At 45.9% G+C, this 14,482-nt stretch overlaps 1 protein-coding gene across 2 annotated transcripts in view; it reads left to right on the top strand.

Moving 5' to 3' along the window:
• Positions 1–10,457: 10,457 nt before the first annotated feature.
• Positions 10,458–14,482, top strand: part of FEM1C (fem-1 homolog C) — a 27,662-nt gene continuing 23,637 nt past the window's right edge. Inside the window, exons 1-2 of one of the 2 annotated variants that reach the window (XM_049649052.1) lie at positions 10,458–10,815; positions 11,667–12,397. In XM_049649052.1, coding sequence (XP_049505009.1) covers positions 11,854–12,397 — 544 coding nt within the window. In that variant the 5' untranslated portion in view covers positions 10,458–10,815; positions 11,667–11,853. Of the gene's footprint in view, positions 10,819–11,666; positions 12,398–14,482 lie in introns of both variants that reach the window. The other variant, XM_049649053.1, reaches the window with a different exon arrangement.

Here is a 14,482-nt window from a genome sequence, read left to right as displayed (position 1 = left end):
GGTTAATGAGACCAACCCGGGAAGCACCACTGTCACATTCATCACCAGGTTGATTCTCTGCCGAGTGGAAGCTACTTGGCGTCCGTCCCAAGTCTGGACACCCCCTGAGAGCAGAGAGAGGTGGATGGTGGTCTGGCCTTGGCTCCCCTTGAAGCTTATCTGGTCAGACTGTCTCCTCCACTGCATTGCACTCATGTTGGCTTTCTTTCACCTTCATGAGTGCCTTGAGTTCTTTTCCTTTTTTTTCCCCCTTGCAACAGGACCTTAATAAATGACGTGTACTTCTACCCAGACCACCCTTTCTTCCTGCTCTGCTCGCTCCCACTCGTTAGCTGTCCTGCCTCCAGCTTTCTTGTCAAATGTCATTTCCTCAGAGCAGCCTGCCCTATCCCCCGAGAATAGGTCAGGCCCCTGTCATGCTTGTTCAAAGACATCCTGTGTTTCTCCTTCCTAGTGTGTATCTCTGTTTTCACATACAGTAAAACTCAGACTGGGAGTAACTTGTTCTGCGAGTGTTCTGCAAGACGAGCAAACATTTCTAATAAATTTTAACCTGATAAATGAGCGATATCTTGCAATACGAGTAGTAGATGATGCCGAATATCATGTGATCACAAGTGAGCCAATGGTTCTCTCTCTCTCTCACTGTGGCATTGTGGGTGATCGTCTCTCATGCTCGGATGCTCCGTCTCAGGCCGCAATGTTTGGCAGAAATCAGTGATTTTTCAGAAGGCTGGAAGGTGCCCACAACTGGCACTAGTGTATTTTTTGTCACTTCAAAGCACCTATGGACAGACAGTCCTTTGCTTTTCCACACAAGAGTAAGCTTAGGAATGCTTTGCTTCATTCTAAGTCATTGGACAGGTTCCTTGTTAAAGTTTCATGAAGAGAAAAAGATTCCATTGAGCCAGTAGATAGTAATGATTCCGTTAGGGATAGTGAAAGTCTTCCTACATAATAACCCTCCTCTCTCTTGTCTCCCTCATAACAGCCACGAAGGTTTTCAAAGGTAATTACAGGTTAATTTGTTTATTTTTCTTTGTATTTTCTTTATTCTTTTGTATTATATATCACAGTATTGTAATCGCTTTCATATGAATTTTTTTGGGTTGTGGAATGAATCATCTGAGTTCCCATTATTTCTTATGGGGAAATTCACTTTGATATACAAGTGCTTTGGATTATAAGCATATTTCTGGAACGAATGATGCTTGCAAACCAGGGTTTTACTGTATTATGTTTATTTGTTGCTATATTTCAAAAAAATCTTTCAGTAGCAAATGAATGAGATGCTACTCAAGTTAGCTTGCGCACAAAACAAAAGAGGTAGAAGGAGGGATGCAATGGTTCACATAACAGAGAGGCTGGCACAGGGTCAGCATGAGCAGGACCAAGATGGCAGGCACATTCTCACTGGTGTGAGAGTGGCAGAGGGGCAGGTCCCAGAGAGAGGAAAGGGGGAAGCCCAGGACCTGAGGACCTAGGGGGACAGTGGTAACTTGGGGAGAAAACCCCTGTGACTGAGGACATATATTGAGGGGGCAATGTAACACCATGGTTAAGATCTTGAGTTCTGGAGGCAGATTGTCTAGATATCAATTCCACTTGCCTCTGATTGCCCATGTGATTTTGTTCAAGTTACCCCACCTCCCCATGCCTCAGTTTCCCCATTTGTGTCACAGTCCTTGCAATGTTAGGAAAATCAAATAAAGCAACAAGCCTGAAGCTTTTCTACACAGCCCCTTACACAAAGAAACAATAAATGAATGCTCACGGCAGCCGCAGCAAATCATAGCACTAATCAGCAACAGAGGAAATGGAGGCACAAATGCCTGGTTCCATACGCCTGGAACCTCTTCTCCCTCCTCTACATGCAGCTAGAACTTCCACGCCTCCTTCAGGTCTCAGCTCACACATCCCTTCCTCGAGGTGGGGACTCCCCCTCTTCTGATAAGCAGGCAAACGACGACATTTGGTCTGGGAACTAAGGGCAGAGGCTGAGTCTTCCTGCAGGCAGTTCAGCTTGGAGCCTCACATAGAAATAGACTCAGACTCAGAGGGAAGTTACATTACCGTCACTAAGGGACCCAGGCCGGTGGTGTCACCAAAAGAACACATCCTGAATACGGTTGTCTGTTCTAAGGTCCCACGAGGTGGAATTTTAACAGGCTAGGGCTCTTCTGAGCAGGAATGGTGTGGGATCCCAGCACCAGAACCTACTGAATAGATACGCTGGGATTGAGTTTGGGTAAGTGCTTGCCTTTGCTTGTTGTCGTTTGAGAGGAAAGTGGAATGTGGACAAATGTTGTTTTTTTGTTGTTGTTGTTTTTTCCCACTCACTAATCCAGAAGACATATCTTTTTTTTTAAGTGTATTTATTTATTTTGAGAGAGAGAGAGAGGGAGAGAAAGCACGAGTGGGGGAGGGGCAGAGAGAGAGGGAGAGAGAGAATCCCAATGGTTCTGAGCTGTTGTTTTCAGCATCATGTCCTGCTTGCTCTCAGTAAAAACAGAAGTTGAATTTTACTTGGCACTCTTGAGGCTAGCTTTGTTCCCAGGGCTGGGAGAGGGGGTAGGAGTGCCCTAGACCCAGGGTGGGGTGGCCATAGGGGACCGACATGGACTACTGGATTAGCAGTGCTCTGACTCCTCCCTCTAATCAAGTGTGGCTCCTGAGACTTTGGGTGGAGTCTCATGTGTTTGCAACTGACAAGAACCTGGCCTATCTGACATCAGTCTGGGCAGTGACAGAATTCAACACCAGGGTTTCTCACTGAAGGTGTGGCTTATCAGGATGTCAACCAGGCTGGTAAATCCCCCAATATGCAATTCTTACCGCATCGGTGGGGTCATCTGTCAGTCATATAGCCACATCGTTGGGCCCGGGCTGAATTCACTCTCGGCTAATAGCTGTCTTGGATTTTTCTGTCCAGTGAGTCCTACTGAGCAGACGCTAAGGTAATTGGAGGAAAACAGGGCTGGGAGGCACACTGGGGATGTCACATTCTCTTTCCAAAGTTGGAGGACAAGAGCCCATAAGACCAAGTTCTCAAACTTCGTGGATGTAAGCATCATCTCTAGGATTTGTCAAAAATGGAGATGCTTGGGTTTCATGTCGAAACTAGTGAATCTGAATTTCTGAGGATGTGGTCCAGGAATCTTCCTTTTAAATAACTTTCCTAGATGGTCCGTATTCTTAAGATATGGGCACCCTATTCTAAGAAACAATAATGTAGAGGCCCTTCTGCTGCAGCAAGTAGAAATGGATTTCTCATCTTACGGCGATTGGATGAAATCTTCTACTGTTGGGCTCACTCGTGATGGCCTGGAGGTGGCCATAAAGAGTTTGGGAGAGATGTGGTCAGCAGATTGTGCAATAATTGATAAAAATGAGCGGGGTGGGGTGGCGTAGCAGTCAGGTAAAGCACGCCAGAGGCCCCAGGCACCTCTGTTGCCATTGGTGAGCGAGCTGTCAGCACACAGGCCCTGGCGCAGTGCCCCAGCCGTACCTGTATCAGCGTGTTAGGACGCTGTCTCGTACGGACCTGGATGCTGGAATCCCCAATAGTAAAGTGAAATACTCAAGACTCTCCAGCAAAGACGATGGCGACATTGACCTTCATTTTAAGTAAAGCCCTCCTGGGGCACCTGGATGGCTCAGTTGGTTGAGCGTCTGACTCTTCATTTTGACTCAGGTCATGATCTCACAATTTGTGGATTCAAGCCCCGCATCAGGCTCTGTGCTTACTGTATGGAGCCTGCTTAGGATTCATCCTCTCTCCCTCTCTCTCTCTCTCTCTCCCCTGTCCTCTCTGCTCCTCTACGACTCATGCTGAGTCTCTCTCTCAAAATAAATAGACTTAAAAAATAAAAATAAATTTAAAAAAAAGGAACAAAAGGACTAACCATAAAAGAACATTATAAAAAAAAAGTAAAAAAGAAAAATCCTCCTAAGATCCCATATAAATCCATTGCTCTTGCTACAGTGCTATGTTTGATTGATGCCTTTCTCATAATCATTGGCTCCCTCCTGCTGGCCCACTAGATCAACAAAGAGGGGCAGACTCAGCATTGCTGTTCACATCAGTGGTATCTTGGTGTTCCTGCCAGGATTTTACCACCTGTGCGTTGCTTACTATGCATCCAGAAGCTACCGGGGTTATCCCTAGGATGACATTCCAGATTTTGAGGACTAGCACCCATCTTCAATCCTGCAGAGAAGAGTCACAGATGGGACTGAGCCCAGCCTTAAGATATTGAGCAGAAACTGTGGCAAAGGGCTAAGGAATTCTACCATTTGAAGATGTTAAACAAAAGAATGGCCAGATTTTATAGGTCCATCCTCCAGATGTGAACTGGGCTTATAATTACAAATTAACTCATTATTAGGACATGCTGTAGTTTTCATCTCCTGGCCCTGGCAAACGCTGAGAAATTTTTCCACATGAATATGTATCTTGGAAGAGTAGCAGAGTTAATGGTATGGGAAAGCAGGAGGTAAATCTGTAGTGGAAAGTGGAAAGTAGTGGAAACTGCTACCATCCTTTTTAGAGTTGAGCCTTTCTTTTACACAGTCCTTATAGTCAGTTTGTCCTAGTAGCAAATGGAAGAATTCAGTATGTCAAACTTCATATTCCTAGTAATGTATTTTGAAAATATCAGAGTATCTTAACCTCTACATTCACCTCTAACTTTGTGTTCTCAGGGAGGACCTGGGCAAAATCGAGTGTCAGCATGGGGGCATCTGTAAGATGTTTTTTACCTGCTCTCTTATTAACAGCAATCAGCAACTTTTTAAAATTTTTATTTCATTTATTTTTCTAAGAATTAAAAAATTATTTTTTTTAATGTTTATTTACCTTTGAGAGAGAGACAGAGAGAGACAGAGAGAGAGAAAGAGAGAGAGACAGAGCGTGAGTGGGGAGGGAGCAGAGAGAGAGGGAGACACAGAATCCGAAGCAGGCTCCAGGCTCTGAGCTGTCAGCACAGAGCCTGATGCAGGGCTCAAACCCACGAACCACGAGATCATGACCTGAGCCGAAGTCAGACACTTACCCAACTGAGCCACCCAGCGCCCCAGAATTAAAAAAAAAATTTAATGTTTTAAATTTTTTTTGGAGAGAGAGACACAGAGAGAGAGTGGGGGAGGGACAGAGAGAGGGAGAGAGACGGAATCTGAAGCAGGCTCCAGGCTCTGGGCTGTTAGCACAGAGACCGAAGTGGGGCTTGAACTCATGAACCACAAGATCATGACCTGAGCTGAAGTCGGATGCTTAACTGACAGCAACCCAGGCGCCCCAATTTTTTTTTAAGAATTAAAAAAAATGTTTATTTATTTATTTTGTGACAGAGAGAGAGTGGGGTAGGGGCTAAGAGAGACGGAGAGAGAGAATCCCAATCAGGTTCCACACTGTCAGCACAGAGCCCAAAATGGGGCTCACTCCCACAAACTGTGAGATCATGACCTGAGCAGAAATCAATAGTCAGATGCTTAACCTACTGAGCCACTCAGGTGCCCCCAGGACTTTTTTAAACCTCAGAGTAAAGTTTCCAATAGGTAAACACTGTCTCTGTTCACCATTCCTTGGACAGCTTTGCTGTGGCCCACCAGTAAGTTGGCCAGCATATAATTTGGGTCATTTTTTTCTTTGTAGATCAAGGTGTTCTGTATATCATGACTTTAAGGACTGAACTTATGGCCATTTCCTAAGGAAAAAAAAAAACATAGGGGCGCCTGGGTGGCTCAGTCGGTTAAGCGTCCGACTTCGGCTTAGGTCATGATCTCACAGTTTGTGAGTTCAAGCCTCGCGTTGGGCTGTGTGCTGACAGCTCAGAGCCTGGAGCCTGCTTCAGATTCTGTGTCCTCTCTCCCTCTGCCCCTCCCCTGCTCCCCTCCTCTGACTCTCTCTTTCAATAATAAATAAACGTTAAAAAATTTTTTTAAAATATGGATAAGTGGTTATTATTTAGAGATGATAAAAGCCCGTTGTAAGCACCTTGTATTACGATATCACTGCTGAAGTTCGCAAGACTCAGCCCGGATCCCGTGGAGGACCAGTCTGCCTTAGTTTAATTCTGTTTCCTGGCTTGTAGAAAGTGGCATATTCAAATATTCAAAAGAAATTAAAATGTCAGACTCTAAAAAGAGAGGGATAAGATGGATAAATGCTCAGGGTGGATAATTGCTGGACTCGTCAGACAGACTGGGGCTGAGGTCAATGAATTACTGGTGAGTTGCTGCTATTATCCTGGTTGATCAATGGCCACCCACTCAGGCATGCGCAGCCAGTCAGGGACAGGGACAGAGGTCAGGACAGGACGAAGGGCTGACACTGAAGGTCATGAACACATAGGGATGATGTCCAGCAGCCCTTGATATGCCGACAGGACTGTGCTTCTGAGAGGTGGCCTCATATCTGGGGTGACTCTGGCCACTTTATCTGTCCACACCTGGGAGACTCCTGTAAGCTATTAAAGATCCTCAGAAGAGGGGCACCTGGGTAGCTCAGTCAGTTAAGCATCCGACTTCGACTCAGGTCACGATCTCATGGTCTTTGTGAGTTTGAGTCCCTCATTGGGCCCTGTGCTAACAGCTCTGAGCCTGAAGCCTGCTTTGGATTTTATGTCTCCCTCTCTCTCTGCCCCTTCCTCCCTCACACTCTGTCTCTTTCTCTCTCAAAATAAATAAACATTTTAAAAAAGTTAAAAAAGAAAAGATCCTCAGAACAGATTTCCTGCTCGGAGTTACCAATTACATCCTCAGCACTTTGAGAAATATCGGTTTCTGTGCCAGAATTGCTGTACGTTATCTGGGTGGGCTGGTTTGGGATGTACAGGGGGAGACTGTCAGTGGGTGGAAGCCAGTTCTTAAGAATCTTCAGAATCTTTCTCATCTCTTGCTCCTAGAGAGCTAAGGGTCAGGGCCCTGACAACTTCAGGAAATGGGATAACAAAGGAAAGAAACAGATACTTTTACAATGACCCAAGATTTCTGACTTGCGATAAGGTGATGAGTAAAATGATGGCACCATACCAGCGAGGGAGACTGTGCCAAGAGAAAATGATCAGAATTTGGTGACCGAGTTGCTGCCTTCTCCTTTGCATTGTTCAGGGAAGTAAAGAGAGGCTAGACCAAAAAAATACACAGTGGGAGGATCTGGAAATCTCCCGGCTAAAAGAATTCTCTTCTGCATACTTGTATGATTTTGAGATGCATTTGAGCTCACAAGTTTCCTTTGTATAATGGGAGTACCCCAAGAATGTGTTCTTGCTCTAAGTAGATTACTTCCACCAGTCCCACCCCTCCTAACATCGCCAAGAGAGCGGCTGACTGACAGAATGTGAATGCCGGGTGAGTTGCACAAACAGGCAATGGTGGCTTATGATGCATTTTGAGGGAGGGGTATGGAGAATTTGCAAATTCAGAAGGTTGCCTAGGGTGCCAGCCTGTGTCTGGGGGGCAAGTGGGGAAGAAGGAAGGGGCCATCTGCCTGTGTTCTGGCAGCTCCCTGCTTTCTCCATAGGGCTCCCTCCCTTCTCCCACTGCCTTTTGGCTGAGCCTACTCCCACTCATTCTTTAGGATCCAGTTTAACCACACCTCCTTCCCAGACTCGCCCAAGGAGACTTGGCAGCTCCATCCTTTGGGCCCTTGTGGTTGTTTATATACATATTTCACTCTGATCTGTTTATAGCTACATTTCTCCCACAGACCATGAATTCTTTGAAAGCAGGGATCATATATTCATTTAGCATCTCACATAGTACACAATAGGATTCAATAACTATTGACATGAGGGGTGCCTGGGTACTTTGATCGGTTAAGTGTCCGACTCTTGATTTCCGAGCAGGTCATGATCTCACGGTTCTCTCTTCTCTCTGCCCCTCCCTCGCTTGTGCTCTCTCTCTCAAAAATAAGTAAACATTAAAAATAAATAAATAAAATGACACACTCTTTTATTCCAAAAAAAATCTAAACACATGGCGATTATAGTGATTATGCCTATTATCCACCACTTTAAAAAGATACAGAAAAACTCTTCTTTATCTATAGTATATTTTACTTAATTTAGTTTTCTCTTCACACTGATAAGTCCATTCCACATTCTCACCCCTCAGGATTATATCCTAATTTCATGTATTTCTTCTCTCCTCCTCCTCTTCTTCTCCTTCTTCTTCTCTTTTTTTTTTTTTTTTTTTTAATTTTAGAGAGAGAGAGCACAAGTGGGGGAGAGGGGCAGAGAGGGGGGCGTGGAGGGAGAGAATCTTAAGCAGGCTCCACACTCAGCATGGAGCCTGAAGCAGGGCTCGATCCCTGCACCCTGGGATCGTGACCTGAGCCGAAATCAAGAGTCACACACTCAAGCGACTGAACCACCTAGGAGCCCCCTAAGAATGTTTTTGCCAGTAATAAGTAGATGGGTCATAAGGTGTTTTGAACTTTTCAGTTCTTTGAACTCCTTCTAATTTATAACCTCATTTAGTGATCTTAAGTTCATACTTTATTGAAAGCAATTATTTGGAAATCATCTGACTTGCGAAAGAATTCATTACACAGCCAATTAGAAGTATACACTTTCACAATACAGCCCGGTATTTGAAAATGATAAAACACTGACAGAGATTCCCTGAAGTTTCTACACCCTGGAATAGTGCACCTTTTAAGGGATCTCAGTAAATGAGAGTTATGCCCTTTCTTTTGCAATGTGGAAAATATGTGGCTATTCTGACGCAGTTCAGAAATGAAACAGAGAGACCCCTTGACCGCATTCCCTCACCAGTAAGTCAGCTTCAGGACATAATACAGATGCAAGTTGAAGATTCTTGAAATATGTGGGCTTAAAACGATCTAAGTGTGTACCTAGCCCTCGAAAATTCCCTGGGGGATACACATCTTAGTTTGCAGGCCACTGATAAACATTTCTACATAGTCTTATTGAAATTGGTATGAGAGACAAGTCGGCTTAGACTAGGCCTTTGTTGGGACTCTGTACCATCTACACCCCCTGGGGGGTCTAGAACTGTAACCTGTATGGTAAGAACAAAACAGCTAGTCCTCTTGGTTGGTTGATTATTGTAGATGGCTGCTCTGATCCTTTATATTCTCTTCTTCCATATTTTCTTCTCAGTGGTGGCAACCTTAATGTCAGTTTTGGGGTACAGATGTGGAGCCTGTATACTGACTAAGGGAAATATGCCCCACTTAAAAATAATGAGTAAGACTGGAAAAACATGAGAAATCTTTAGAGTATGGTAAAGGAAAAAAGCAAAATATGTAGTTGTATGAAAATTATGATTTCAATTATACAAACCCACATAAACTTCTGGACAACGCTGTAAGTAAACAAGCAAAAATGAAGTTGTGATGTGTGTGGGGGTGGGGTGTGTGTGTGAAATGACTGTCTTTTAAAATAACGATTACAGGGGCACCCAGGTGGCTCAGTCAGTTAAGCATCCGACTTCAGCTCAGGTCATGATCTCATGGTCCATGGGTTCAAACCCCACGTGGGTTTGGCTCTGTGCTGGCAGCTCCGAGCCTGGAGCCTGCTTCCGATTCTGTGTCTCCCTCTCTCTGCTCATCCCCTGGTTGCACTCTTGTCCGTCTCTCAAAAATAAATAAACATTAAAAAAAATAAAAATAAATAAAATACTGATTACATTTGTGAGGCTGGGGTCAGAGAATCTGTCTAATCTGTCTAATTCACTTTCCCCCAGTGGTACCTGAGGAATTGGGTGCGAGTTTAAGTTCCCCAAAACAAAGTGTTCAAGAGACGGATGGTCAGTTTTTCAAACACGAGTTCCGCATCGCGATTCACTATGGGTGCTAGTCCCCGAACACACTTCCACTCTTCCTCAACCTAGTTTAATACATCCCAGGTCTTAACGTCACAAATTTGACAAGTTTACTTCCTGTTGTATGATATGTGGACTCTTCATACCAACTTTTTAGCTTCCCTTCATTTCCTGGTTTTAGTGTTCCAAGAGTTGAAGAGCTCGACCTCGTTGACTTAACACTGCTCTGAAATCTTACCCCCTTCGTAACTTTTTATTTTTTAGAGCCCATATTTTAAAAAAAGAATAACTTATGATTGGCAGGCCCCCAAACCAATCTTTTTCTCAAATTTGCGTTTCCTGCGTTATTTTGTTTTGTTTTTCCGAGATCTAACTACGAGCTCGGTGTATTTCCACCAAGAGTATTTATGGGTGTGAGAGGGTAGTAATAGTCACCACCCTTCTGGAAATTCTGTCCGTGGGACCCAAAGATCCCTCGCGCAACCACCGCCGGCAACCTGGCGAGCGGAGGACCCCGCGACGTCGCCGCACCCCCCACCGACCCAGACACCTTGGCCTCGCCCCCTCGTGGCGCCCCGCCCACTTCGGCGTGCCTCACGCTTGTGCGTCCTCCGCCGGGTCGCGGCCCCGCCCCCTCCGCCCCGCCCCGCCCCGCCCCTACGCGGCTGCTCGCGGCGGCCGCCGCCCTCCCCCGGCCCAATGGCGCGGCTGCCGCGTCAGTGATGTGAAACCTGGCTCAGGCTCGTCCGGCCCCCGGCCCGCAGCCCATTACACCATCCGCCGCGGCATCCGCTGCAGCTGCTGTAGCCCGCGCAGCCAGGGAGGGCGGGAGGCGGCTCGGCGTGGCGGGGCGGGGCGAACGGCGCGGCCGGATTCATTCCTGTGGGGCGCGGGGCATGGAGTAGCTGTGCGGCTGCAGGCGGAGCAGGCCGGCCCGGGCGGCGGCGCGGACAACGGTTTCAATTTAAGGGGGGCGGCCCGAGCCCGAGCGGCCAGCGGCGGTGGGGAGGACCAGCCCCCGGGCAGGTAGTGGTGGCGGCGGGGGCCTGCCGGAGCCCGGGCTGCGGCCTGAGGCGCCCGCGGGGAGGCCTGGGCGGGAAGGGGAAGGAGGGCGCCCCCGGCAGCGGGCGGCGGGCGGGAGGCCCCCAGCTTCGGCGGCCCGGCGGGCGAGGGTCGTGGTCGCTCGGGGAAGGGGCGGCCGGGGTCCGGGGAAGGTGGCGGTGAAGGTTACGGAGGGGCACGGGGTCTGGGGGAACCTGCGATCCCTTGCGGGGTGGGGGGGGGGATCAAAATGGGGCGGGCGAAGTTAGAAGGCGGCCGGATTTCCTGAGAGCTTCTAGTAGTTTTAAAGGAAAGCGAACCTTGTCGGGCGAGGGCTTTGGCGTTGGCTGGCCGCGGTTTGTCGTGGCCGACCTTTTTGTTCCTTCTCGAAACCCATTCTGGCCATAGCGAGGCCTTCAGTCTCGCGCCCTTGGCTCGCTCCCCTCTGCAGATGTGAGGAAGAGAAACATTTCTGAACCCGCGTCCCTCGCCGCTTTCGGGTGCACTCTCCCTGGGCGTGTGCAAAGCAAAAACTAGAACAATGCTGGGCTGCTCTGGAGGCGAGAAAACCCGGTCGCCTGTAGTGTTTCAGTTTACCGTATATAGAAAAGAAACTGCCTCCCACCAAACCAAAACATTTGGGTCTGTGTGTAACCTTTTTGTAGTCTTTCCCACCGTGTTTTGGTGGCTTGAGTTGTCCCTTAAGTATGGGACTATCCGGCCCCCTCCCTCCCCCTAAGAGTAGAAATTAAGAAAACCTAAACAGTGTTTTTGCCTTTACCTATGGAAAACTCACAAATCCTCCCCCCCCCCTTTTTTTTCCTTCCTTTTCCTAGTTTGGTGCTCTGGTTTTCAGATGTTGGAAGGCAAGACAGAACACACTCTCCGTGGTTTTATATCCGTTTGGAGTGCCGTGATTAACATTGAACTTTGGTTCCTGTAACTCTTGCCTGTGTCCGTAGAGTTAGGCTGGGGCTTTGCTTTGAAGGATAAAAAAAGCGCAGCCAACTCAACCGGACATAAATGGATCTAAAGACCGCAGTGTTTAACGCAGCTCGGGATGGCAAACTCCGGCTTCTCACCAAGTTGTTGGCAAGCAAATCCAAAGAGGAGGTTTCCTCCTTGATCTCTGAAAAAACGAATGGGGCCACGCCACTCCTGATGGCCGCCAGGTACGGGCACCTTGATATGGTGGAATTCCTCCTAGAGCAGTGCAGTGCCTGCATAGAGGTCGGGGGCTCCGTCAATTTTGATGGCGAAACCATCGAGGGGGCCCCGCCGTTGTGGGCCGCCTCTGCCGCGGGACATCTGAAGGTGGTTCAGTCTTTGTTAAATCATGGAGCGTCCGTCAACAACACCACTTTGACCAATTCAACCCCTCTCCGAGCCGCCTGTTTCGATGGCCATTTGGAAATAGTAAAGTACCTTGTGGAACACAAAGCCGATTTGGAAGTATCAAACCGCCACGGGCATACGTGCCTGATGATTTCCTGTTACAAAGGACACAAAGAGATTGCGCAGTATTTACTCGAAAAGGGGGCAGACGTTAATAGAAAAAGTGTCAAAGGTGAGTGCAGCCTCTTCGTTTCTGTGTTTTAAGTGTTTACCATCGTTTTCAGGAAGCTGGATGCATCACTGTAAACAGTGGGCGTTGAGTCAGCCCACATTGACAGACCTGTTCCGGCTAGGCTAGGTGTCCCTTCCAGCATAACCTTGTTGGTTGTTTCTCTGATGTTTGAGAATACGCTGAATGAGTGTGATAACAAGCCCTCAGTCGCTGTGTTAAGTAGCATTTTCCATCTCTTATTTGGAGTACTCTCCAATTCCTGGGTTCCCCAGACTTACAGGGGATGTTAGTGACAGTTGACCTGAGCCTTTAGGCTTGTGTTCAGTCTACTTGAGAATATACTTCAAGGTAACGTATTTTTTTTTAGCCTAGATTGTTTTGTTTTCTGTTTTTGTTTTTTAAAGAACGCGGGTGTAGTAGAAACTACTATATTTAGTGACTCATTGTCTTGTGTCTTGGGTAGGCATTTCATTTGTTATTTTGTCAGGGAAGGCCAGGCCACACTGACCTGGAAGGATTAATGTCAGTGGAAAAAGAAAATCTGTCCCCTTCTTCTCTTAATTTATTGTGTGGCCAATAGAAAACCCTTTCACGTCGAGCATGTATTAAATATAGCGAGAGAGAAAACAGATTTTAAAATATGCTACAAAACTGAGCACAAAACAAGGCGTGGATTTGTTGGCTAGCAACAGTGTCAACACCTTTGTGGAAAAGAAGGGCTCAGGTTCACAACTGTGTGTAATTTTCAGGGATGTAATAAACCTAAAGCAGCAAATGATAGTTGCGAAGCTTTTTTTTTTTTTTTCCCTAAACTCTCAAAGACAACTGTTTTGATAGCGTATTTTGATGCTTGGAACCTTTTTTTCCCCCTTCAGCATGTTTGTTTATACAATAGCAAAGTGATTCACAGCCCAATTTTAAAAAAAACTATTAAAACTTAAAAGGAGCCTACATACATGGAATGAAAAATTCAAACAATTCAAATTGATTTCCAGTGTTTACAATGAGAAAGAAGTCTGATTTCTAGACCTCCAGCCCCCTGCAGCCTCTGTTTATAAGCACTCTCCCTGTTTTTGTGTGTTCTAGAGATAGTCTGTGCGATGACAGTATACTTGTCTATGTCTCTTCCTCCCTCTTCCCCTTCTGTTAGTTGATGCATATTATTTTGTTGTTGTTGTTTTTAAACCTTAAATTATCTTGGACGTCATTCAGCTCCAGCACACAGAGCTGCCTCATTCTGTTTCATGGCTACACAGTATTTCATTGTATCAATATACATAATTTATCTAGGCCCTGTTGATGGACAGTTAGGTCACATCCAATATAAGCAGAGCTTCTGTGAATATTCTTAAACAAAAGTGTGGCTTTGCACACTGTGTGAGAATAGCTGTATTATAAATACTTATAAATGGAATTGCCGAATCAAAGGGTGCATTTATCATTGTGGGAGCCTCTGATTGCCTTTTGGAGAGCCTACACCACACAATTAAGGGACACTACATAGTTATTGGACATAATTCACTGAAATTAGTATGATCTTTTTAAAAAAGGCAGGCTCACTGATTTTCTGTAAATTTTTTTTGTCAGAGAAAATATAAAAATCTCACAAAATTCCACTTATAGACAATCCTTTCGAAAAATATTTCTGAATTTATCATACAGATACATGTATGTAATTTTATTATATATGCTCTTCTTCTGTAACCCTTTTTTTAGCTTAATAAATAATATCTGTAATGCCACTAATTACAGCCTTTTAATTTCAGTAGCTGCATACTCTCCTAATGGAGGGTTATCTTGCTTCTGTCTTTTCAGTAGGATAAAAAATGTTCCTGTAGACATTCTTTCTTACACATTTTTTCATTTGTTCTTGCTTGTCTTTGAGGTGGGTTGTTGGCTCAAATGACAGCATGACATTTTTGTTTGTTTTCAACACTCATTCTTTTAAAGAAAGCCTGTTTTAAGAGGACAGTTACTGCTTACGTGACCAGGTTACCATGGGAAATGCTTTGAAATCATAAGTAGCTGAGAGAGGGTTAAAAGGTATGGCTGCTTGGGGTGCCTGGGTGGCTCAGTTGGTTGGGC

Source organism: Panthera uncia, assembly GCF_023721935.1.
Source record: "Panthera uncia isolate 11264 chromosome A1 unlocalized genomic scaffold, Puncia_PCG_1.0 HiC_scaffold_17, whole genome shotgun sequence".
NCBI classification, from domain to species: Eukaryota; Metazoa; Chordata; class Mammalia; order Carnivora; family Felidae; genus Panthera; species Panthera uncia.
Note: the sequence above shows the minus strand (reverse complement) of the source record. Positions and strands in the feature narration are given on the sequence as shown.